The 26,341-nt window shown below is 42.6% G+C and overlaps 1 protein-coding gene across 2 annotated transcripts; it reads left to right on the forward strand.

The window, feature by feature from the left end:
* The first annotated feature begins 529 nt into the window (after positions 1–529).
* Positions 530–21,028, forward strand: cpne4a (copine IVa). 2 transcript variants are annotated; one of them, XM_037453931.2, is made up of 16 exons: positions 530–662; positions 3,608–3,800; positions 5,540–5,710; positions 6,787–6,858; positions 8,341–8,415; positions 9,594–9,677; positions 10,176–10,265; positions 12,775–12,873; positions 14,350–14,436; positions 15,442–15,501; positions 16,454–16,587; positions 16,946–17,000; positions 17,609–17,660; positions 18,321–18,454; positions 18,666–18,902; positions 20,871–21,028. In XM_037453931.2, the coding sequence occupies exons 2-16, from the start codon at positions 3,630–3,632 to the stop codon at positions 21,000–21,002; spliced, it is 1,653 nt and encodes a 550-aa protein (XP_037309828.1). In that variant the 5' UTR covers positions 530–662; positions 3,608–3,629; the 3' UTR covers positions 21,003–21,028. The 2 variants fall into 2 exon arrangements, with proteins under 2 accessions (XP_037309828.1, XP_037309827.1); XM_037453930.2 differs by having other exon boundaries at positions 18,666–20,958.
* Positions 21,029–26,341: the final 5,313 nt, after the last annotated feature.

A 26,341-nucleotide genomic window follows, 5' to 3' on the forward strand; every position in this document is an offset into this window, starting at 1 on the left:
GAATTGCAGTTTCACACTCACAGATCCCCACATGAAAGACCAATAATGTTTTTTTGCTTCATTGGCACTGGGATCAAAATGTTTCTGTGTGTGAATATATAATCCTACTTGTTATTGACTATTTACAACCGTTTAAAAAGTATAACAATTTAATGTTAATCACTCTGCATTTCTTTTTAAAGTTATTATTTATTATCATCATCATTATCGTTATTATGATTTTTGTAGAAAACGATCAAACCCTTCCTGGCCCAAACTGTTCTTCTCTGATCATTTTCCTTATTAGTCTCTTTTTGTGATATAGATTTACCAAATGTGAATGTAGTTCGATCTTCGGCTGTGAAACCTGGTATTTAAACAGATCACATGTATTAATCAGAGGAAAAGCCTCATCGGATCGTTCTGCTTGTTCTCTTTCAGCGATGCGTGCTCCCTGCTTACGGCCTGCAGGAGGCGCTGCAGCTCTCTCTCTCTCTTCTCCTCCTCCTCCTCCTCCTCTTGGGAGAGGCTTTCCCGCTATAAAGCACAGAGGCTTCTGCAGACTGTGAAGGCTCTCCAGCAGCCGGAGGAGGAGCAGGATGAAGGAGCTGTGAGGAGCTGATCTCAGATCAGATCAGTAAACTTTCTGATGCCTTGTCTCACTCTGGAGCTTCTTCTTCAAGGTAAAATATCCCAAATAAAGATGTTATGAGGTTTTCTGATATTTCATCATGGTTTCAGCATCTCACGCTGATATTTATTTATTTATTCATTTATTTATTCATGATCACTTTTTTCGTCAGAACTGCTGCTTTGTGATCTAATATTACGTCTGTGATGTTTTTATTTCGTTGTTGTTAAAGATGTGATTCAGGATTTAGCTTCGGTTTTTTATTCGTTCTTTTGCCTCTTTGAAACGTCTTGGATAATCTAAAAGCATCTTGTCTCTGAGTGGATTCAAGGAGTCATTGTGAGAAGAACCTGATCCATTCATTCATCAATTCATTAATCCATTCACTGTTTTATTTAGTTATTCATTTATTCATGAATCGATTATTCATTCCTTCATTTATTCACTCATTTAGTTATTCATTCATTAATCCATTCATTTAATCGTTTAATTTCTACAGTTAATAGTTATTTCATTTATTCATGGTTTTACAAATTCATGTTTTCATTAAGTTATTCAATCAATCATTCATTGATTCATTTTTTTCAGTCTCTTAACAATATATTTATTCAGTTTTCATTCATTTTTGTTGATTCATTCATTCAGTTTTATTGCAAAGATCAGCTGATATGAGAACTTCCATCTGTTGACGGATATTAGAATAACATTATTATAACAAATATTTTGTGTGTAGTTACAGTGTGTAGTTATAGAGTGTAGTTACAGTGTGTAGTTATAGTGTAGTTATAGAGTGTAGTTACAGTATAGTAACAGTGTGTAGTTATAGTGTAGTTATAGAGTGTAGTTATAGTGTGTAGTTATAGAGTGTAGTTACAGTGTAGTTATAGAGTGTAGTTACAGTGTAGAGTTATAGAGTGTAGTTACAGTGTGTAGTTATAGTGTAGTTATAGAGTATAGTTAGTGTGTAGTTACAGTGTGTTGTCATAGAGTGTAGTTACAGTGTAGTTACAGTGTGTAGTTATAGAGTGTAATTACAGTGTGTAGTTATAGTGTAGTTATAGAGTGTAGTTACAGTGTGTAGTTATAGAGTGTAGTTACAGTGTAGTTACAGTGTGTAGTTATAGTGTAGTTATAGAGTATAGTTAGTGTGTAGTTATAGAGTGTAGTTACAGTGTGTTGTCATAGAGTGTAGTAACAGTGTGTAGTTATAGTGTAGTTATAGAGTGTAATTACAGTGTGTAGTTATAGTGTAGTTATAGTCATGTTAAGCCACATAATGTGTGTGTGTGTTCTCACCATTTACGATCTTTGTACACCAGGTTATAGTTTTACATGTTAAACTATTCCTATCGGACTAAAGCTCATCTTCACTATATCTTTTTGTTTTGCAATCATGTGGATTCAAAGATGCTTTGAAGTCACATGTTCTCTTCTTTGTTGGTCCTGAAGGGTTTTGTGCTCAGAGACAGATTTGTCCATAGGATTCCATCTTGGATTGAGCACAGTTTCAATGTGGATGATTTAATCTTGTTCTGTTGTCCACGTGGGGACCATTGAACTTTTGGTGAAAGTCAGGACATCTCGTCAGGACGGAGTTCCTTCTGTTTCCAGCCTCAGACTTTAAGGGTTTAATCACTTTGACACGGTTCTTGTGAAAAATAAGTGTGTTTAAAAATGTGTGTTGTCTGTATTTACATTTCCTGAACATTTACATCATTGTTTATTAACTAGCTTCATGTTTCTGCCTTTTGTTGATGTAGTCACAGGTTGCCTTTAGTGGTATATTACCTTTTCTCTTCAAGGTCGGATGCGTTATTTATTTGTTATATTCTTTTCCATGTTTTTTATATCATTCACAAGCTTCGCAATGGTCTTATTTGTATATAAAAATCAAAACATTCACATTGACTTAAAGTGGGTTTTAGACAAAAAAAGCCCTTCTCTCCGACTTGTGGCGTTCCCTGGCATTGGTTTCTGCATAATAGCGTAGCGGCAAACATATTGGCTGATATGGTAATTATAATAACAATTCAAACAGGACCTCTAAATGCTTTTACAAAACCCTGATGAATCAACACCATGGAGAAAAAAAACAACACAATAAAACTAACTAAGAGATTAAATGAAAATAAATAAAGTAGTAAAGCAGTAAAAAAGACAACATCGTGTAAAAGCCTGCCTGTAAAAATGGGTTTTAAGAAGAGTGACACGGTTTCACCTCAGAATCTCAGAAAAGTTGAGCCGAGTTGCAGCAGTGAGATGAAGAAATGAGATGAAAGCTCCGATGTAAATGTCTCTCTCTGCGGCCGAGATAAAGACCTACAGGTCTGATCTGGACAATTTGATATCCTTCTGCAAAGTTTCCTTCCTTCGAGGCAGCTTCTGCTTTCATTTGGTTTCTACTTGTGACACTTTATATTATAACATGAACCATCTGTTCTTTATGGGGATTTCTGATATTCCATATCATTCCAGGCGTTTTGGTTAAAGCTCAGACAGACCTTGTTAAATAATAAATAGGTTGTGTGCTAACGGTACTTAGTTAATCTGTGTGTTAGTGTAATCAATTAATCAATTTCAAACCACTGCCTTTAAAACCAAGCTGTTCCTGCATTATATTGTATATAAAATCAATTTGAATTACATAAAAGTATACTTTTAAAGCCTACATGATTTGATAATTAATGCTAATTAATTCAATTAATGAAACAAAACTAAAATACATACAGTTTTTTATTTCAATTAATTATTTGTATTATAATTATGCAAAAACGCGGAAGTGTCAAGGTCAACACACAGCGGAAGGAAACAAAGCTGTGTTAACTGTGTTAAGATATTTGATCACATTAGTGTTGTCTACAATAATCTCATAGAATAATGCATGACTTTGACATATTTATACATATATGCATATGGGATTTGGAACCTTTGATCTCAATCAGCAGCAGTTGTTACCAAACAGGAAGTGTGACGACCCTGCTTCTCTGTCCCGCACAGACTTCCTGTCCCGCCTCCAGCCATGAGTGACATCTACGAGTCAGCGGCCAACTCCCTGGGCCTGTTCGACAGTCCCTGTCTGACCAAGGTGGAGCTGAGGCTCACCTGCAAGGGAATCTCGGATCGGGACGCCCTGTCCAAGCCCGACCCCTGCTTCGTCCTCAAGATGAAGTCCCATGGCCAGTGGATGGAGGTAGGTGACCTCAGAAACCGAGGGCGATGTATATGTACGGAGATATTGTATTTACATGCCTTATTATGCTGTTTGAGAACATCAAATAAAATCTTGAAAATACTCCATTTAAGATAATTTATTTTGCCACTGACCGATATTTTCAGGGTTCAATATCTTCAGAAGAAAATGGAGAGTTGAGAGTCGCCTTCGTCCCTCAAAAGGGATCAAAGTGTGTGTGTCTGTGTGTGTTTGTGTGTCTGTGTGTGTGTATGTGTTTGTTTGTGTGTGTCTGAAGCAGTCAGACCTGGTTTCTGTTGCCCCACTTTGCTGCTTCAGTGTATTTTTAGAGATGTAGATGAAGCTCATTCTCCTTCTTAGTGATGATAGTCCATCCAGCAGGGGACGCTTTAGGGCGGGGCTACACACTGATTGACGGGTCTCTAATAGAGCATGAGGCAGGGGATGCTTTAGGGCGGGGCTACACGCATGTATGTATGTATAGACATACAGCTGAAGGGATTCATGAGTATATAAGAGAGTAGAGTACTGTGCATACTTAAACTGTGATAATATTTTTAGGATTTACTAGTACTGGTAGTACTTTTACTGTAGTCAGGGTACTCCTGACTGGTTTTTGAGTCCGACATTGATCCTCATGATGTCTCTATCACTGGCAACAGTACATGTAGATGTTTGTACATTAAATCTGCTCTTTTAGGTCCATGTGAACATTAGTTAGTGAAAACCTGTCTCGTGGTAAATTTAATTATGTAAATGTCGCAGTTATTTTTGGATTAAAGCAGATAAATGAACGTTTTCTGTCTTCTCAGAATAAATGTGATGTTAACATATTCTGCTTTGAGACTCCTTTTGGGCTGATTCACACAAAACCTTTAACGAACCAATTAAGGCAGCGTTAACGAAGCATTGTGGAGGAGCTCCAGCCTGAGCAGGCATCTGTCCGATAACTCTGAGGACAGGAGGCGTCCCCGGGTATGGGACCACCGTCTAACTACACGAGAGCAGAGCCGCTTAAGAATCACGCTTCATTTGTGACCTGAGAAATTTGATTATTTTGAGCCTTTCACAGACTGTAAACAAGAACTGGATGTGGTCATCATCCCCGATGATTAAAGCTTGTTTTCATCCACTAGTGAACAGGAAGTGACCTTATATGGACTGAGGAGTACTTATACCAATCACTATGCAGCTCCGCCCTAAAGCATCTCCTGCTTTATGGTCTACTAGAATCCTGTCAATCAGTGTGTAGCCCCGCCCTAAAGCATCCCCTGCTTTATGGTCTGTTTGACTCTAAATGGACCATCATTCACTAAAAGAACATGATGCTGCATTGACGAATACTTGAAACTAGAGACTGAGACCATAAACTCATGTTTACAATGTTTACTGAGGGAATAAATCAAGAGAGAAGTAGAGTCATTTCCTCATAGACGTCTATAGGACCAGAGGAGTCGCCCCCTGCTGGTCACTACACAGAAGTAGAGTCATTTCCTCATAGAGGTCTATGGGAGCAGAGGAGTCGCCCCCTGCTGGTCACTACACAGAAGTAGAGTCATTTCCTCATAGAGGTCTATGGGAGCAGAGGAGTCGCCCCCTGCTGGTCACTACACAGAATGCAGCTGTAACACTCCTGTCTCCTCGTCAAACTATCAAACCCTCAAAAACATGCCTCGATTCACATACCGCCCTTCCCTTTGTCTTCTGGAAGTGTAAGCCTTTCACTGTGTCTCCTGCAGGTGGACCGGACGGAGGTGATCCGCAGCAGCGTGAACCCCACCTACTCCAAGGTCTTCACCCTGGACTTTTACTTCGAGGAGGTGCAGCGGCTGCGCCTGGAGCTGTACGACATCAACAGCGCCCTGAAGGAGGCTGACTTCCTGGGCTCGGTGGAGTGCACGCTGGGCCAGGTGAGTCACCAGCCCCTGGCTACTCCCACCGATCGGTAACGTAACCACGGCAACCGTACACCCCGTGAGAAGAGGTCTGTCCGAGATCTGTCAGAGGAGTGTGTGTGTGTGTGTGTGTGTGTGTGTGTGTGAGTGTGTGTGTGCGTTAGAGCTAAACATCAGAAAGCTGTCAATAATCTCGCTTCTTCTAATTGACCAAACCTTCAAAAACTGTAGCTGAGAAATACTATATAAATAATAATAATAAAATAATCCTTTTAATTATATGTCACCTGAAAAGAGACTAATGCATCATGTGTTTTCGGAGGGGGGAGAAGGTATCAGTCTGTAACCATCAGAAAACAACAGAGATCATCATTTGGAGATGAAGTCCTTATGGCTGACACACACTCACACAGTGACAGGATGGAGCTCTTATTCTGAAAGCTTCTTAAATCACTGTTTGGTGGAAATACAAATGAACTCAAAAGGTACTCTGAGTAATTTATGAGCCACTTTAGTATTCAGAATTTGGTCACGGATGAAGTGTGGTGGAGAAAAGGCAACTTTAATATTCATAATTATCTTATCAAATGGCATATTTAAACTGAAATCCGGGACATTTCCCTGACAAACAAAGATGGTCTTTTCTGTTCAGAAGATCTTCATGATCTATGTTGTTTGTTACCTAAACCATCTGACTTTACTGTGAAGACACCGGTTTATTTTGACAAGACGGTTGCATTTAAACAGCCGTGTTTCTGGACTTTTGATGTAAAACGCAGGAAAAAGAAAGAACTTTTTATAGGATTCAAACGTTGCTCGCCCATATTATAATTAACACTGTGACACCTTCAAGACGAACTCTTTCCTCCTCCTCCTCCTCCTCTGGGCTGAGACGGAGCCCAGTACACAGGCACGAGGAGGAGGAGGAGGAGGAGGAGGAGGAGAGGGTCCCTCATAGAAACATGCTCCTCCTGAGAGGCTTGTTTCATAGAATGAAACATTCAAGGTTACGACTGAGATTTGTATTACCTTGGCTCCTGTGTGTGTGTGTGTGTGTGTGTGTGTGTGTGTGTGTGTGTGTGTGTATGCAGATCATCTCTCAGAGGAAACTGTGCAAAGCTCTGCTCAGACCAGGAGGAACCGTGTCGAAAACCATCATCACGGTGAGCTTCACTGTGTCACCATACTGCTTCATCACTTCTCTCCTCTGTCCTTTCCATCGGTCCTTCCTTCCTTCTCTTCTCCATCCTTGCCCTCGTCTCCTTCTCCTCTTTCCATTTACCCCTTCACGGAGGAGGAAATCCACACTCAGCTCCTCCAGCTGTTGTGAGGTCCTGGGAAACCAACGAAAATGTTCACTCTTCTCCTCTCCTTCTGTTTCTCTGAACGCCTCGTCCAGACAGGAAGTAGGATGTTTGGGGCGCTCTCAGATTTACGCCTTCCTTTAATCTGTGAGCACACAAAACAGTTCAGGAGATTTTTACTTTGAAAGGATTTCAGAGCAGGAAGCAGCAGATCAGAGCATTCTTTCCTTTTAAAAATATATATTATCATGTTAATTGTTCTAGTATATTATTAGTATATTCTTCCATTCCCTCCTTCCTTCCTTCCTTCCTTCCTTCCTTCCTTCCTTCCTTCCTTCCTTCCTTCCTTCCTTCCTTCCTTCCTTCCTTCCTTCCTTCCTTCCTTCCTTCATTACTTCCTTTCGTTCCTGCTTTTTTCATTCTTCCCTCTTTCAAAAGTACTAACTTCTTTCTTTTTTCCTTCTTACATCCTTTGTTTCCTCCGCCCTCCCTTCCTACCTCCTACTTCTCCTTCCTTCCTTCTTTCTTCATTTGATTTCTCCCATTTTAAATCTCTATAGGTTCCTCTATTGATATGTCCTTCCTTTTGTATCTGCAGCTCTTCTGCTGCTTACTTCATTCCTACCTCCTCTTTCAAATAATCAGATTGGATACTCGCTTGTTTTCCTCTTTATGCAGAACTTCAATCAGTCTGAAGGTTGAAGCCACAGACTCCAGATCAGTCCAAGTTCAACACAGAAGGAGATCTGAGCATGGACTAAGTCCTGATCCCAGACCAGCTGCAGCTTGTTGTTGTTGTTTTAAGATTAAAGGTGAAGGTCTGAGATTAGAGCAGGAGGAACACTTCTCCATTTATTTTTCTTCTTCCTTTGTTTCCATTTTTCCTTTAACTTCCTTTTTATTATTCCCTTATCTTTCATTTCCTGCCTTCTTTTATTTCTTTTTTGAGTCTCCTTGCTTCAGTTTAGTTTCTCCCTTCCTTCCTTTTCTTGTATCATGTTTTATTTCCTGCCTTCTGTTCTGTTTCCTTCTTTCCTTCTTTCCTTCTTTCCCTCCTTTCTTCCTTCCTACTCGTCTTCAGTGACGTCTTGTTGCTTCTCTCCCTGTCGGGTGTCTTTCTCGGCTCATGAAGTGAAGATACGTCATCTCAAAGCCTGCAGGCTCCTCTACGTTATTCTCTTTCATGTGTTGGATGTCAACGTGTTGACGGAACAGCAACAAACAAAAGAATATGAAGAAGTAGCTGAATCGTTGTTTGTTTCGTTACATTTCGTTTCATTTTTAACAAAAGTTGACTTTTGTTAATAAAAAGTCTAATGGGACATTTTCTGGTGTTAACAGATCTCAGCTGAGGAGCTGACGGGCAACGACGACTACATCGAGCTGTCATTCAGCGCCAGGAAGCTGGACGACAAGGTCTTACATCCGGTCTCTCTGTGGTCAAACCGTGTCTCTCTGTAGTCAAACTGTGTCTGTTTGTAGTCAAACTGTGTCTCTTTGTAGTCAAACTGTGTCTCTTTGTAGTCAAAACCTGTCTCTTTGTAGACAACGTGTGTCCATTTGTAGTCAAACTGGTGTGGGCAGATGTGGTGTAACAGTGATCTAGTGTGTTCTCCTCTCTGGTCAGGGATTTAATGAACATGCATGTAAACACCGACCAGGATGAATGAAGCGAACTCACAGGGGAATAGAAGGGTTTCCAGTTAATGATGAAGGGTTCCAGTTCAGCAGAACAATGTCGTTGGATCACTGTTAAGTCGTTGCACCAGCTGTTGTTGGAGTAGAAGCAGATTCCTCCACCTTCGTCTTGCCGGAGAGCTCCGTGTCGCGGTCCGCTCTGAGCAGCTTGAAGCCCACCAGCTGGAGCGTGGAGTCCGGTATCGATCCACAGAGCCACGTCTCCGTGAAGCTCAACACGGACGATGCAGAAAAGTCTCTGACGGCTTTTCTGTCTGGTTTTCAGCACATTGCGACTTTCCTTGTGCTTTTGGGTGAGAAGCGTCTTGGAGTGCGGACATGGACCCCTATGAATCATTTGAAAGGGGTCACTACTAAGTACCAAAGATGCTTGTCATGAAAGGGTTGAATCATTTGAGACCGCACTAGTCATTAAAAGTCGCAGTTTGTGTTGAATTTGGGTGAAAACCCTCGTAATACGTTTTTTTGACCTATATCAATTTGTTTACTTTGATTATTGCAAATGGATGAAAATTATACAATTTGCTAATAAGCCAAATATGCTACGGGGGTAGAATATTTTGCAACTGTAAGTGTTTCTTTGTAGTCCTTCTGTCTCTTTGTTGTTGTTTTGTGTCTCTTTGTAGTTCTCCTTCTCCTCTAAGGCCCAGATCGTCCTGAACATGAACAACATGAAATATGATTATGAAGAATAGTACAAGTCTGCTCAATAAATAGAACACATTTCAAATTATTTGTTATTTGCTGTTGCTTTTACTATTAATAAAAGTTTCATCAGTGAACAGAAGGAGAAATGCTGTGTATTTCTGTTGTGGAGGTTTTTACTTAATGCTCAATAGTCCTAAATGAGCTGATAAACATGTTAAAAGGAATTGTTTCCTTTTTTGTGATTGCAGGACTTCTTCAGTAAGTCCGACCCGTTTATGGAGATCTACCGGCTGAACGACGACGCCACGATGCAGCTGGTCTACCGCACCGAGGTACACACACCACACACAAACCACACACACTACCCACAAACCACGCACACACTACACACAGCACAGTGTCACACCTCGTTATCCAATCCAATGCCTGCTAATTAGATCAGAATAAACTTCCCTCATAACAGGAAAGAACTTTTTGATGAAGATGATGAAATGCGTAGTTATGTTTGATGAAGATGATGAACTGCTTAGTTAGCTTTACTAAAGCATCATGAGTAACCTTTGTCTTCTTTTTATTTCATTGTTTTTCTGGGGTTTTTTGACTTGCAGCTTCATATTTTTGGAATGTTTCTCTCTGATAGCTCGTTCTGATCCCTGAGGGGTTTCTGTGTGTTTTTCCATCTTCTGTCACACAGTAACTTCTCTTTTGTTCCGCCTTAGCAAGCTTTTTTGGAAACAACAAAGACACAGCGGAGTCGAGTGTGATTGTGATCCCTGTAAATGTGGTGAAATCATTTTTTAACAACCCGTCGTCTCGTCTCTGTGTCTCAGACGGTGATGAATAATCTGAACCCGGTGTGGAAAACCTTCAAAGTGTCTCTCAACTCGCTCTGCAGCGGAGACCACGAACGCAAGCTGCAGGTACAGAACTCCAACCCAACTCACTAAACATCACTTAGCACAGGACTCGGGACCTCAAACACAGGCTCGGGCGACTCCTCTGCTCCCATAGACGTCTACGAGGAAATGACTCTACTTCTGTGTAGTGACCAGCAGGGGGCGACTCCTCTGCTCCCATAGACGTCTATGAGGAAATGACTCTACTTCTGTGTAGTGACCAGCAGGGGGCGACTCCTCTGCTCCCATAGACGTCTATGAGGAAATGACTCTACTTCTGTGTAGTGACCAGCAGGGGGCGACTCCTCTGCTCCCATAGACGTCTATGAGGAAATGACTCTACTTCTGTGTAGTGACCAGCAGGGGGCGACTCCTCTGCTCCCATAGACGTCTATGAGGAAATGACTCTACCTACTACTTTATCCTCAGTAAACATTGTAAAATTGAGTTTATGGTCTCGATCTCTAGTTTCAAGTCTTCTTCAATGCAGCATGATGTTCATTTAGTGAATGATGGTCAAATTTAGAGTCAAACAGACCATAAAGCAGGAAATGCTTTAGGGCGGGGCCTAACGCTGATTGACAGGTCTCTATAAGAGATGTATCCGTCCTCCTTGGTTCATATATGGTCACTTCCTTTTCACTGGTTGCAGAAAAGCGAGATGGCGGACAAGAATTCTAAGCTTAAGACCCAAAGGATGACGTCAGAAGTTTGTCCACTACAGGTTCACAGACATCCTCACAGTTCTTCACCTCGCTGAGAGTTCTCTAAATATAGAACCTCAACCAGATGCTTTCACAGGGTTCACAATGAAAACCGTCTCAGCTGCTAATTTACTCTAAATTGTTTCCCTCCGAGTTGAGAGAAGGAAGCCGTGAATGTGACAGCTCGTTAAAAGTCTCCATGTGGAAAAGCGAAAGATTCTCTCTGCTTTTACCTCAGTGAGTCTGTTACTATGTGGGAAGAGGAAGAAAGTGGAGGAAGAGGAGAAGAAAAAGAATGAGAAAAGATGAAGAGAAGAAGACGAAGTGGAAGATGACAGCCAGCGGCAGTGTTGCTGTTAGACTGTTGAGTTTAATGAGGACACACACATTTGCACACGCACGCACACCAACACATGTGTACACAATCACACAAACACACACACGCACACAAACAAACACAGACCCACCTGACTCCTCTTGACCATCGCTTACCTCTTCCGCATCATGTCAAGTCAAAAGTCAAAATTAACTGCAACGTGGATATGATATGAAGTTAAAGTGATGCTAACTGATCAGGCTAACCAGCTGGGCCCGGCATGCATGTATCAACCAGTCAGTGGCCAGTCAGTGGCCTATATATATATATATATATATATATATATATATATATATATATATATATATATATATATATAATTTGGATCCAGCAATTTACCTTGATGGACACATGGAATAAAATGCTGGCCACGGTAGCACTCCGAGGTGCAGTCTGCTAGATGAATATCTTACACTGTGTTACATCAAGAGGAATAAATAGAGGGATTCAAACAAATATCGACTTAGAATTGAATGCTACGAGACACAAAATCAGACAGCAGCATGTGAAGAACCTCAATGTTCTTCAAATGTTATTGTAGCTCCGCCTACAGGTCACACGGGACACCACTCAACTGTGTCGCATGGCCTTCAGGAAGATGAAGGGGACACATTTACATACTGTGTGTGTGTGTGTGTGTGTGTGTAAATGCTTGACCTGCTCAGAGAAACTCTTGCATGAATATATGAAAATATAAAAAACACCAGAATGAGATAAGAACTGGAGCGTGAGTGTGTGTATGGGAGTGTGTGAGTGTGTGTGTGCGTCAGTGAGTGTGTATGCATGTGAGTGTGTGTGAGTGAGTATGCGTGAGTGTGTATGCATGAGTGTGTGAGTGTGTGTGCGTCAGTGAGTGTGTATGCATGTGAGTGTGTGTGAGTGAGTATGCGTGAGTGTGTGTGAGTGTGTGTGTGTGTGAGTGTGTGTTCTGTAAATTCATGAGATGGAGATATTTCCCTTTCACTGGGAGACCGTCAGCGTTCTTCTTCACCTCCTCCTCTCTATTTTTCATGAACCCGTCTGATTCTTCCACTTCCTGGATAATCCCAGTGGAACCAGTGAGTGACACTGGTTCCATTGAGCTACCCGATGGCCAGGTCCAGCTCATTAGCTCGCTATGCTAATACCGCTTGTTGACCAAGCTTAATATCATCTACTACATTTACTGTGAAGAGACTCTTTGGTGAAGATAAAGACATGAAACTCTGGAGCAGCAGATTTTAATCAGAAACAGATTTGACCCTCAGTCTTCTGTAAAATTGCATTAATTTCCTCCACAGAGGGAAAATGAATGAACAGAAACTTGTTTCACTTCAGTTGATCTTCACCACCAACAACAGACGTTGGATTAGAAACATTTGGTCAATGTGTCTGAAAGATGATCACATATTATCAGTGTGAGGAAGTTCCACAGATGATTAGAGACGACGTCTCTGTCTCTTTGTCCACTCAGTGCACCGTCTGGGACTGGGACTCCAACGGGAAGCACGACTACATCGGGGAGTTTGAGGCCACGTTCAACGAGATGAGAGGAGCCATCGATGGACGACAGGTAGGAGACCATGATTACTGTAACATCTCATTCACATTCAGCCAGTCAACAACCTCTTTAACTGCCACATTATGAGATGAATGTGAGATGAAGAGATACGATGAGATGAGATACGATGTGAGATGAAGAGATACGATGAGATGAGATACGATGTGAGATGATGAGGTACGATGAGATGAAATAAGATGTGAGATGATGAGATACGATGTGAGATGGTGAGATATGAAGAGATACAATGAGATGAGATACGATGTGGGATGATGAGGTACTATGCGATGAGACACAATGTGAGATGAAGAGACACAATGAGATGAGATATGATGTGAGATGATGAGGTACGATGAGATGAAATAAGATGTGAGATGATGAGATACGATGTGAGATGGTGAGATATGAAGAGATACAATGAGATGAGATACGATGTGGGATGATGAGGTACTATGCGATGAGGCACAATGTGAGATGAAGAGACACAATGAGATGAGATATGATGTGAGATGATGAGGTACGATGAGATGAAATAAGATGTGAGATGATGAGATACGATGTGAGATGGTGAGATATGAAGAGATACAATGAGATGAGAAACGGTGTGAGATGAAGAAATACGATGCAATGAGATACGATGTGAGATGAAGGGATACGATGAGGTACGTTGAGATGAGATATGATGTGAGATGAGATATGAAGAGAAACGATGAGATGAGATATGAAGAGATGAATTATGATGACATCAGATATGATACGATGAGATAAGAAGAATCATCAATGAACAACAGGTAAGAGACCGTGACTAACATTTCATTCAAAGGTCCTGCAGCTCCAGATTCCATAGCGCCAAATAGCAGCGGGACCTCCCTTTAGAAAAGGCTCCCTGTGGGGGGGTGTTCTGTTCATGCCGACAGACAGCGGAGACGCTAATTAAAGCTGCTCCTTGAACGGCGTTGTTTTTTCCAGCACATTGTCATCTTTGTTCTCACGAGAACGCGCTGCCACAGGAAGCGCCTCTCGGCTGTCTCGTTAGCGATCCTCTGCGACGGTCTGATGACACGAGGCCGTTGATGCGTTGTGTGATTGGGTTCAGCGAGTTATTGATTGTCTCACCTTCTCGTTATGTCCACACATGGACAGACTGGCCTGCACTTAAAGGCTATTAAAACGGTTCAAATTTTCAAATATTCAGCTCCTTTCATGGCTTCATGGCTGAATTAAACATTTTCTGATCAGCTTCACCTGACCAACGGATCAGAGATTAGCTGCTGGATGCTTTTATTTTGAAAGCACCTGAGATGTCTGTTTCCTGGCGTCAATGTCAAACAGCTGTTTATCACACAGAATAGTGAGTTTCAGCCACACACACATTGTGTCTATTTGCTCTCTCGGTGTCTGCAAACATTAATCCGATCATACCATTATTACTGTATTATTCCGTTTTATTCATAATCTCTGTATTGATGAGTCGTTGTGTGTTTCCAGGTGCAGTGGCCGTGCCTCAATCCCAAATACAGAGTCAAAAAGAAGAACTACAAGAACTCTGGGATCGTCATTCTGAACCAGTGCAAGGTGACTCCATACCCGACCATCACGCTGTGTTCAAGCAATCTTGGGATATCGGATGCTTCAGACCTGGTTTCGGCTCATTAACTCGTCGGTCATGTTCGTAACAAAGCAGACGTCCACCCAGGTCAGGTGGAAGAAAGAACGGTGTATTAATCCTGTGATGTCATGATTCTCTTACCAATGCTTATAGCCTCCACCAATGAAAACGGTCCAGTAACTTTAAAAAAGGGACGGTCCTCGGCCTGATTATATGGTTTTATATTTAACTCATTGTTACTGATTTTATAGCTGCAATATTATTAGATTATTTTACAACGGCGAGTTATGGCGCACAGGAGAGAGAACTAGCGTCATTCAAAGGTGATTTAATACAATTAGCTCATGTATTTCTTATTATGTAAGGGAGGGGCTGTTTTAATAGAGATGGTGAAATACTTGGAACCTTTAAGTTGATGAACAAACAGCATCATGCTGAAGTAAATAGGAGGCATCATGCAGGTCGGAGGGGGGGGGGGGGGGTCACGCTGCAGACAGCTTCCAGCCCGCCGCTCTTCAAGAAGCCGAGGCGCCAGCTCATTAGCACTCGACAGACGAGGAGGCGGAGCGGAGGAAATGAAGAGCGAAGGCCATTTAAGAGCCGGAGGAGAGTGGTTAAAGAAGGGGGGTCAAGGGGGGGGGGGGGTCGTCCTCTCCGGTTTCATGCCGCCACACTCAGGAAGACCAAAGGCCAGAGACATTTCTATGGTGTGGAACCACCATCACCATCAGGACTCAAATGAGCGTCAGATTCTCATCTTTCCAAAAGAAGAACCACAACAAAGCTTAAAATAGTGACATTTCATCTAAATGTTTTATTCATGCTACGTTACAATAATTGAGTGTGTTATGAGGGTTGCTGGCCATGAATCTGATTGGTCAGCTGGTCAAAACAGGAACGAATGAAAGAGCTGATGAGAAGGGTTACTTATTACTTAAGAACCTTTGAAATATGCATTGTTCTGTCGGCAGATCATCAAGATGCACTCCTTCCTGGATTACATCATGGGGGGCTGTCAGATCCAGTTTACAGTGAGCGCACACACGTACACGCACACACACACACACACAGGTACGCACACACACACACAGGTACGCACACACACACAGGTACGCACACACACACAGACACACACACACTCAGACACACGCAGGTCGGATTCAGGTCGTCTTTCTGTCAAGAGAAGAAGAAAAACAAATTATAAGACCTGTCCCGTGCACTGGTATTAATTTCTCATGTCTCCATGGAAACGGTAACCACGGTGACGAGAGCAGCAGCCTCACTGTCCCAGTTTACAGCTGGCGGCTTTCACTGGGATCTAACCAGTTTAACCAGTGCGACGCTGCAGCTCAGCAATCGAGGCTGGAAGTTAATGTCGATAAATGTTAAAAACTTGAGGCTTTTCCCTAAAAACTTTTTTGCCCCGTTGACTTCCATCGATAACGACATCAAGTACTGTTAAAGTGGAGCTTTTTCTTTGATTAGTTTCAGAGTAAAAAGAGCTTCATACTTCGTCCGTTCATGCTGAAACAAGGCCGTCGTTTTCTACATTTGGACTGAGCAGGACGTAGAGACCTGTCAATCACCATGTAGCCCCGCCCTAAAAGCATCCCCTGCTTTATGGTCAGCAAAGACCAGTCCACAAGGAACAGACCCACATCCTCCAGCAGTCAACCATCTCTTTAAAGAAAGACCTGCACACATACAGCGGGTGAAATAAGTATTGAACACGTCACCGTTTTCCTCAGTAAATATCTTTCCAAAGGAGCTATTGATATGAAACTGGGTAACAACCCAAGTAACACAAACATACAAAGAAACCAACACCAAGAAGTTCAGAAATAAAGTGATGTGTAATGGTGATGTGTTCAATACTTATTTCACCCGCTCGCTGGCGAAGTTGTTTCTATCTTATGTACGAGGTCGGCATGTGAGCTACCCGACGAGCTGACGGTGCTCTCTGATTGGTCGCCGTGTCTCCAGGTGGCCATCGACTTCACTGCGTCGAACGGCGATCCTCGAAACAGCTGTTCGCTGCACTACATCCACCCGTACCAGCCCAACGAGTACCTGAAGGCCCTGGTGGCTGTGGGGGAGATCTGCCAGGACTACGACAGGTGGGTCCACGTCACAGCGCAGCAGCCAATCACAGGAGTCCATTCATTTAAAGGCACAGTACGCTCAACACAACTGGAGTAACACGGCCTCCCACACGTCCCTTTGTCTGCTTTCATTCGGAAAGCAGACCTTCGGAAACGGAAGAAACAGATTTAACGTTTGATTCAAGTGGTTCATTTTTTTTTGGGTCATCATCCGACCCGCCCACAGCCAATCAGGTCATCTCCGGGTCTTTGTGTTGAAGTACGAGCCGGGCTGAAAGAGCTCGTTAACTCCTGCCGGCAGCCAATCACAAGCCCTTGTTTCCATATTTGACCTCTGACTCCATTGTTTCTTTTTCTATTTTTCTTCTCGCAGTGACAAAATGTTCCCGGCGTTCGGCTTTGGCGCTCAGATCCCTCCTGACTACAAGGTAACGTGGCCCCTCAGCTCCCAGCATGCTCTCTGTCTCCGGGTGATTAGCAGCTGGCCTCTTCTTTGTCCTGCTGCTTTTCCCATGATGCCATGCAGCAGTCAACTTGTGTGAAAGGGATTATCTGCATGTCCAGATGGGTTGAAGTCAGATTATGAGAAAAGTTAAATATTCAAACTGTCAATCTGTTTCTCTTGGTCTACTATGACAGCTAGCTCTCAGGCGCTAACGTTAGCAAACATTATCATTTTTCCCCATACGTCATCAAAACCGCTCAGCTCACGGATTGGCTGAGGCCAGAATCTCCGTATCTCTGCTAACCAAGAAATTTATATCAAGAAATGCTGCATGTTGAAACCCCCAGCCTGCACAGAGATGTATTCATGACACTGCATAGGACTTATAATTATAGCCATGGGTTTTTATACAAAAATGATATTAAACAGAACGTTATTCATAAGTATATAGTGACATGACTACATCTGTGAAGTTTATAATAAACCAAATCGTTTAAATACTCTGCCGTGAGACATCTAGTCATTGTTGCAGTTCTTTCGTTTCTGATGTAGAGATGAAACCGACTTCTTGTCTCTCCTCCTCCTCTCCAGGTGTCCCATGACTTTGCAGTGAATTTTAACGAGGAAAACCCAGAGTGTGCAGGTAGGTTCTGTGAAGCTCCGCCTCATATCTTTATGATTGATTATCAGCTCAGTGAGAAAGTTGACCATTTTATCATTTTGTTTCATTGAGAAAGTATTAACAATATGAACAACACAAATATCAGAAGAATGAAGATCTAAACAATAATCTAAACAATAACATTAAATATATATTTAAGTGCTGTTAGCTTAGCTTAGCAAAAAGAATGTTGAAATAAACCAATGTATGAATCGAGCAACTACCCTTTACTTCTATTTTTTCACTATTGCAGGACTAATATAGGATTTTTATCTTATCTTGTTTGCGTTTCTTTTCTTATTTATTGTATCTGCTCTTGATTCTCTCCGAGAAAAATGACTACTCCCTGAGGATCAATTACGTATTATCTCATCTTAAGCTGAAAGTTGCCTCCCGCTCGATGTTTAAGAGTCAGAGAGAGAGAGAGTTTCTGTGTGTGTGTGTGTTTGTGTGTGAGGGTGAAGGAACTTCACACACTAAATCACCCTTGATGCTGCGTCGCCTCTAACACAGACATGTCTGACATATTATGGCAATAAACGATTCCTGATTCCTGATGAGGAATCCAGGAACGCGACGACAAATCAAGCAAATGATCAGAACGTGTCATAGAAACAAGGCTTCTTTGGGTTGCTCCGTCAGGGATCCAGGGCGTGGTGGAGGCCTACCAGGCCTGCCTCCCCAAGCTGCGGCTTTACGGACCCACCAACATCGCCCCCATCATCCAGAAGGTCGCCAACTCCGCCTCACAGGAGGTCCACACCAAAGAAGCCATGGTGAGAGAGAGAAAATGTAGGGAATAAATCATGTGTGTGGGACCAGAGGAGTAGATACAGAGAATGCACGCCTCAGTCCACAGAACCAGAGGTTGTCTCCTGGTCTAAACCAATCAGATACAACATAGCTCTGTCGTTGTCATAGTTACGGTATGGTAGTGGTTTCCTGCTAAGTCTTGACAAGTCTGCTTTCACGTCCTCCGTCCCGCAGCAATACTTCATCCTGCTGATCCTGACGGACGGTGTCATCACCGACATGGCAGACACCAGGGAGGCCATCGTCCAGGCCTCCCACCTCCCCATGTCCGTCATCATCGTGGGGATCGGTAACGCCGACTTCAGCGACATGCAGATGCTGGACGGAGACGACGGGATCCTGCGGTCCCCCAAAGGGGAACCTGTCTTCAGGGACATTGTCCAGTTCGTCCCCTTCCGCAACTTCAAACACGTGAGTCCACCTCGACCTTCCCACAGGGCGCCATTTAGGTCCTTTATTGTTTGGTTTCTTTGTTTTTTTTCCAGCCTCATTGTGAGAAGACATTTTTGCAAGGAGCATTCACTCAGGAGGCCGCTGTCAGCATCACGTCTTTCTATTATCAGTCGATAAAGGCCTCACGTTACCTGCAAAGAAATAGCAGAGTTTCTAGCTAAAAAACACGAGCAGACAAAGGAGGGAACTCATATCTTTAAGTCAAGGTGGTTTATTTATGATCATCCTCTTCTTCTGCCTCCTCTTCGTTGTTTTATTCCATCCCCACAACTAATGAGAGGGGCAGAAAGTGATTACTTTCAATCTTCAAAATGCCAAAAAACTGATTTCAACCGTTTTAATTCAAATTAACTGCAATCAACTCTCTGTAGTCAACAACAACATCAACTCCTAATTTTGTATCAGCAAACAGGACTCCCAAAAAATATGATTTGCCATGTTGGCTTTGCTTTTCCACATTTATTTATAATCTCTTGTTTTTCCGAGTAAATTAAGTAATTATAGCAAACACATTTAGCTGCTCACCACAACGACGCGTGGCTGCCAGATGGTGTGTTAATTTAAAAGATGTCTTCCTGATATAAACTCATACAGTGATTATTTATATAACGTTTAGAGCGCAGAATATTGGATTCTGGACAAGATAATAAACCCAGAAGAGGAGAGTCTTGAATCTGGATGAGAGCATATTGGAAGTTATTGAACAAATTAGTTTTTCACATTATGGAGGGAGATGCTTGGGCGAGGGATGTGGGGGCAATCCGCCAAGCAGTCCTAAGTGGGAAATAATGTATTCCTGTAGAATTCATTTTGGTATTTAGCCGACGTCTGACGGTCACAGACTCTACTCCCCAGGTATGATTCATCTTCTCCATTCATTTTTACAGATGCATATTTTTTTTATATCTTTGGAACCAGAAATGAGGCAATTTCTCCTCTGACGATCAGCAGGACGGAGCGCAGAACCTCAAGCTGCTGCTAAAAAGTACAGTCCAACCAACAGAGATCATCTCCAACCAAAAAACAAAGGAAACAAAACACTGAGGACTGTACAGAGCTTTTCTACCCACCCCACAAAGCACTTTAACACCCATTCACACACTGATGACAGCAGCTACCACACACAGAGCCACCTGCCCATCAGTGACTAACATTCACACACAACACTCACAGCTACAGGAGCAAAGTTGGTGTTAAGTTTCTTGCCCAAGGACACAGCGACAGGCGTGAAATCAGGACATGGGATCAAACCGCCGATCCTCTGATTGGAGGACGGCCCACTCACCCACAGTGATGGGCCGAGGAGGCTGACCAGAAGACGCTTCACTCTAAACACCCTTCCGTTGAGTTTGAGATGTCCTCGCAGTTGGTCAGCTCAGGAAAAAACCTCCCCTGGGGGAATCCTGATCGGTTTGATTCTGAAGTAAACCGGTTTCAACCTCTTAGGGCCAAAACGTAATCTCTTTTCATCCTTGTCTTATTAGATCTAGGACTTGATCTCAGGCTCGTGTTCGTTTAACGAGCTCCACGGGAAGACTCCATCTCCTTTCTGAGGGATCACCTCTGCCTCAGGCCCAGAGGTGCAGGTTCTCAATATCCAGAGAGAGAAACAATCTGACCGGCGGCATGTTGTGTTGTTGGAGTGAAAAGTTACAGTTAGACTGACACATAAAACCGCCGTTGCCATGGAAAATAAAATCCACTCTTAGCAGCCCAGTCATGAACTGAGAAGAACCGAAGATTTCTTTTCTTTCTTACTGTACTGTCATCTCGCCTGTTATTATTGCCATTGCTTTTCTGTTTTGTTTTTCCTACCATGCAGAGTGCCTTGAGTAAATGTAAAGTGGCATACAGATAAAATGCACTGTTACGGTTATTATTATTACTATCATTTAGCATTGGATTTACCGTTTGTCTCCTCCTCAGGCGTCTCCAGCGGCTCTGGCTAAGAGTGTGTTAGCGGAGGTTCCCAACCAGGTGGTTGACTATTACAACAGCAAGGGCATCAAGCCCAAAGTGCCCACCCACTTCCAGTCTTCCAGGCAGTTCGGCCCATGAGCGCCCCCCCCACCCCCCTCCCCCCCCCCCCCCCCCCCCAGGGACAAACCCAGAAAAATGTCTACTGTCTTTAGTTCTTTGTTGATGCGGATGTTAAAGATGATGCGAGGAAGCGGCTCGTTTGAAGATGTTGATCAGGACTTAAACAGGAAGTTCTGCTGTTGTTGCTGGAGGTTAAAGAAGTGCCGCAGACTTATTCATTTTTTTTCATACTTAACATAACAGACAGAAGCGGTCAGAGTAGCCGAGGAGGGACAAGTGAAAGAGCGATGTGATAAACAAATGCTTTTTGTACGTATAGACGGAAAGTGGAGCTGAAGCGTGTCACAGAAGAACAGGAGTCTGTAGGACACAAATGTAAAACATCTCATCTCACGTGAGGGTAATCTTCTGACTTGTACACATCTTCAGGTTGATATGCATCCAGGTTTGATTTTACAGCAAATGTGTTAGCTATGTAGCATTACTTTGAATAAGCTGTTTTCTCTTTTCTCTACACATAAAGGTTACAATAAACGGCCCGGTCGTATTCAGGAAATTCTTAAATTCTAAAAGATGTATTTTTCCTTAAGTTTCGATGTGACATGTTTTCTCGTTTGACTCAGTCGTCACACCAGGAACAAAGTCGAGTAGCGTAACAACCACTTGTGTGTTTGTTGACTAGTCGGGAACAGTTTGTTGGGCGAACCAACGACTCCAGAATATAGAAATCTGTCACATTAGCTTTGTAGCACCATACAATTTGACAAAACCCTTATTGGTTTTACGTAGTACCTACTTAAAAGTATAACTCATTTTCAACTTTTATTCCAGTTAGCTGTCTTGTAGCAAGTAGGTTTGTCCGTTGAGCTAATTTGGCTGATCAGCTTCTGCAAACTGTTACATATGTGATATCAGCAGCTAGTTAGCAGCCCCAGTAGCTCGCCAGCTAGGCCTTCAAGTAGCCACCACATCCCGCAAAGAGGATCCTGGGAAATGAGTATCACCAAAAGATGCCTGGACGAGGAGCTTCACCTTGTCTCAACTTTGTCCCTTGTATGAGAACGCTGACTGACGCATCATGTATGAATCCCCCCTTGCTGGTGCGGTTTTATAAAAGTTGATTGATATTTTGCCAAATTTCGTAAGGTTCGTACGTTGTGGAGTTTTTTGGACCTCTGCCACATGAACAAGCGAGCTGCTTCCCAGACATCTGCATCTTTTACAGGGTTCTTTACTCCAAGGCTGAGCAGATGCATGAACTGTTGTCTTGCATGAAAACCTCGGTCCTGGGTCCTCGCGGTGTCCGTTTCCTGGTAGTGAGTAATATGAGTAACGTAACGTTTACATTGCAACTGAGGAATGCTCCAAAGCATGTTCATGTGTAAACGACAATGTGTGAGTAGATTTAAAAGCACAACCCGAGTAGCCTTGGGAGAGATTTTTAGATTATGGTGATAGATTTTATTGACTTTGTGCCACAACGCCTGCCTATCTCTCTTTTTGTCTTTGAACGCACTGCTATGGTTCACTTTTTTTTTCATTTTACTGTTGACTGGAACAATCTTATCTGGCATCCGGAGCTATTTATGTGTACAACGTTGTTTCCTTCTTTCAGTCTACATTTATTTTGTTTTTGAGTGAGAACATTTACTGTCAGTTTAAAAATGCTTTCACTGTATCACAAGGTCACGGTACGGCTACAAGTGCTTAGTCAAAGACAAGCCAATTGGTCCCAGGCCACCTGTTTTAATCATAAGGCATCAGATCTTTAGGAATCATAAAGAAGTCCAGTCCCCTTTCGTAGGAAATGCTGAGGGGGAAAAGCATCAAGGAGACTGAAATACATGCCATGACCATCTTGACTGTGTCGAACAACAGAACAGATCCCACTGGATGTCAAAGCCCCTCATTCTCATTCTTGCCAATGTAAACCTCCAACTCCAACCTCCAACTCCACCTCCACCTCCCCCCCCGCTCCCCCCCCCCCCCCCCGCCCCACTGTCGGAAATGTCGAGAACCTCCCACAAGAAATCAGATGCTCAAAACCAACCAACATAGAGGAGCAGTTGCTGGACCCACCTCCTTCCCTCTCGTTCTTGCCAATGCAAAACTAAAATTCTACAGTTTGAACGTCTCAAAACTCATGACCACAGATGAGGGTTTGGAATGTAGACTGGGAGAATTGATTGACCTTCTTCTGATCCGGATCACGCTATGCAAAGTAGTGCCTCTCCCCAGCTACGGCATTCAGGTCTTTCTTGCAGGATCCAGAGCTGTGCTCCTTCAAGAGTGTTTTGGGTCCACCCGGGGGTCTCCTTCCTGACAACCTTCACGCCTCAAAACTCTATCCTAAGAAGGTGGACAAGGTTCCTGTCCTCATAGATGCCTGACAGTTACACATTTAACCTTGATTGTCTGGTTCTTGGCTCAACACACAAGTCATGACCACAGCGGAGGGTTTTAGAACGACCAGAAGAGCTTCACCCTACGGCTCAGCTCCTTCTTCAACACAAAAGGCTGGTGCAACATCTCTATCACCACAACTATTCAACGTAAAATACATGGTCACATGGGTCAGCGACTCGATTCCAACTTTAAGGGACTAGTTCAGCCTTTTCTGGCTTCATGAATTTTTTTCATGATACAAAATATTAAATGAGAGGAAAATATACATTGGGTGTAGTTTCATGTGCTTGTTGAAGACCATAATTCCACATCTCATGACAACTTGATGACGACACCATGTTGTAAAAACTATGAAATCTATAATCCTTTACATTTTACTTCAATGCAATCAACTTTACACATAATGCACATTATCTACCATATCAATCATCAACACTGCAAGTGAGAATCCTAAAGAACTGTTTGTCTTTTCTTTATATGTGCTTTTCTTTTCTTGATAGATAAATTATTTGTGGTTATTACAGAGGACATGCTGGTGCATTTATTGTTTGTCAAACCAAGAGAAAAAATATGCAGGACAGGTGTTGGGACACATGCCTAATTGTTGTGTTAACATGCAGTATTGTGTGCAAAAGAATGAGAAACTGACCTCTAATAAAAGTTTTTATCAGGAACCTCGAAGTGTTTTCAGTGTATTCTGAGCAGTCGCTTGTAGAACCAAAAGGAGAATCGTCTCACTCAGGAAGCAGTGGATGGATGTGAGCTTAATGTGCTGCAGAGGAGTGAAAGGAAAGTGAAACATCCATCCGAACCAGAGGGAACGTGTCTCTAAAATAAATATGCAGAGCAGAAAATAGAGTAAACAGACTATTAAAGCCTCAGGGCTCCATGAGAGAAAACACCCTTTTCTTAAAAAGACAAGCGGCAACCTCGGTGGTGCCTAAAAGGTAGCCCCGCCCACCTCAAAGTAAGCCCCGCCCACCCCCCCTGTTCTAGTTCCAGCAGATGCATGGTTTTGATTGTAAACCTGGTGTGAAGACTGGCATCCATTGAAACGTAGTGTGTGCTGCAGGTCACCTGTTGGCTCCTTCTAGCCGCATGGTGAGAAGTTTCACTGGAACTAGATCAGCTTTTGGGCCAAAGACGGAAATATTCAGGAACAAATTATTCCAAAAAACCCTCGGAGCCACCGACGAATCAGGAACGTTCATTTGTCCGATAAATGGGGCATCGGCTGGGTTTAATTAGAACAGCGGTCGAATCCATCAATCCTAAAACCGTTACCTCATTTTCATATTTTTATGTTAATGGTTTAACATCAAATTTCTTTTGATAATCTCCCCCGTGACGTCTATTGATCAGTTTTGGGATCTTTTATTTTTAGTAACGGGACCAATTCAACATTGCGAAACTAAGTCACTACAAGGAAAAGTCCTCAGTAGTTACGTAGTACCACCAGTACTACTACTACGATGGGCAATGGAAGTATCCAAAGTAATAGTACTTGTTCTAGAGTCAAATACAGCAGAAAGTCGTCACACTCCATCCAATTAGATGTTGATCAAATCAAAGAAACCCCATTGAGATCCTTTCCTTTAAATGTCCAGGCCTCTTCCTCTTCTTCTTCCTCCTCCTCTTCCTCTTTTTGGATCCCGGTGAGACATCAGCTGACAGGGGAGGAGCCGCGGTGCAAACACCCTGCGCAGTGAAGCAGGGACGACGGCTTTAAAGCTTTTTAAGTCCTTCTTAGAACGTCAGGAGAAGTAAAAGGGCTTTTTCTGCGAGGAGGCAGAGGTCAACGATGCAATTAAACACCACAGAGTCTGAGCTCAACATCCTCTGGAGGGGTTAGACAGCATCGAATAGTAAAGCAGGACCTAATTCTTTCTTAACTTCCATCTGGTGTAAATGGACGTATATTTACACGAGTATTGAGACGTCCAGGAGTTTTTGTTCCCTAAATCCTGGTAATAAACTGACAGATGTAAGAAAGCAAACCGAACACATGACTGTTGACTGTACAGAGCAGGTGGACGTGGTCACGTGACATCTTTTTGGTTTTGGTCTTTCAATCAATGCTCTTAAGCACCACACAAAGAACCCCCACACCTACTGAGGTCATGGTAGACCTGTCAATCGCCAGCTGGCTCCGCCCTAAAGCCACGTCTGTCAAATCGACCAGGAAGGAAGTTGACATCTGGAAAGAATGGAAGCTGAAGCTTTCTGATATATTTTCAATAAATCAACTGGATTTGATCCAAAGTGAAGCTTCTTTTCCCCATTCATGATTCATGTGTTCAATACCTTAAGGTCCCTAGTTGAGCCCTCAGGTGAGTTCACCAATGTGTCCACCTGAAGAGGAAATATTCATCAAATAACCTTTGTTGACTGTGATGAACTGTTAGCTTGTCTCATTGAAACAAAGCACACAAACCTTTATCAGAAATACACATTCATACTTTATTTAACAGAATGATGTGTCATTTATTCATATTACATCCTTATGTTCCAGTAATGGTTTTAAATATTAAGGTTTTTTGTGGAAATTCAATAAGTGTCTCTCCGTTTGAGCATCAAAGGGGTTTAAAAAATAACTATGTGCAAACCTTTCAAATATCACAAAAAAACTTTCTCAAAGAGAAATTTTCCCATCAAATGTACAAAAGTATTTAAGTGATGAAAACCCACCTAAAACCGTTGATATAAAAGTATATTTTAAAAACCGTGTTCCATATTCATCTTTCATGGTCCATATCTATCTGTTTCCAGATGTGTTATAGTTCTGTTGTCATCCAGATGTACTGAAGTTAAAGTGGGCCGTGTGCTGTGAGCAGGTCCACCATGAACCCGTCTTCACTAGTCGCTTTGGTGACCCGGACCTTCTGGAGGAAGTGAACATCTGGGCCTCACTTCCTCTGAAGGAGTTCTTCTGTAACGCAGCATGAAGGTAA

The sequence above is a fragment of the Pungitius pungitius genome, chromosome 11 (assembly GCF_949316345.1).
Source record: "Pungitius pungitius chromosome 11, fPunPun2.1, whole genome shotgun sequence".
In the NCBI taxonomy this organism is placed as follows: Eukaryota; Metazoa; Chordata; class Actinopteri; order Perciformes; family Gasterosteidae; genus Pungitius; species Pungitius pungitius.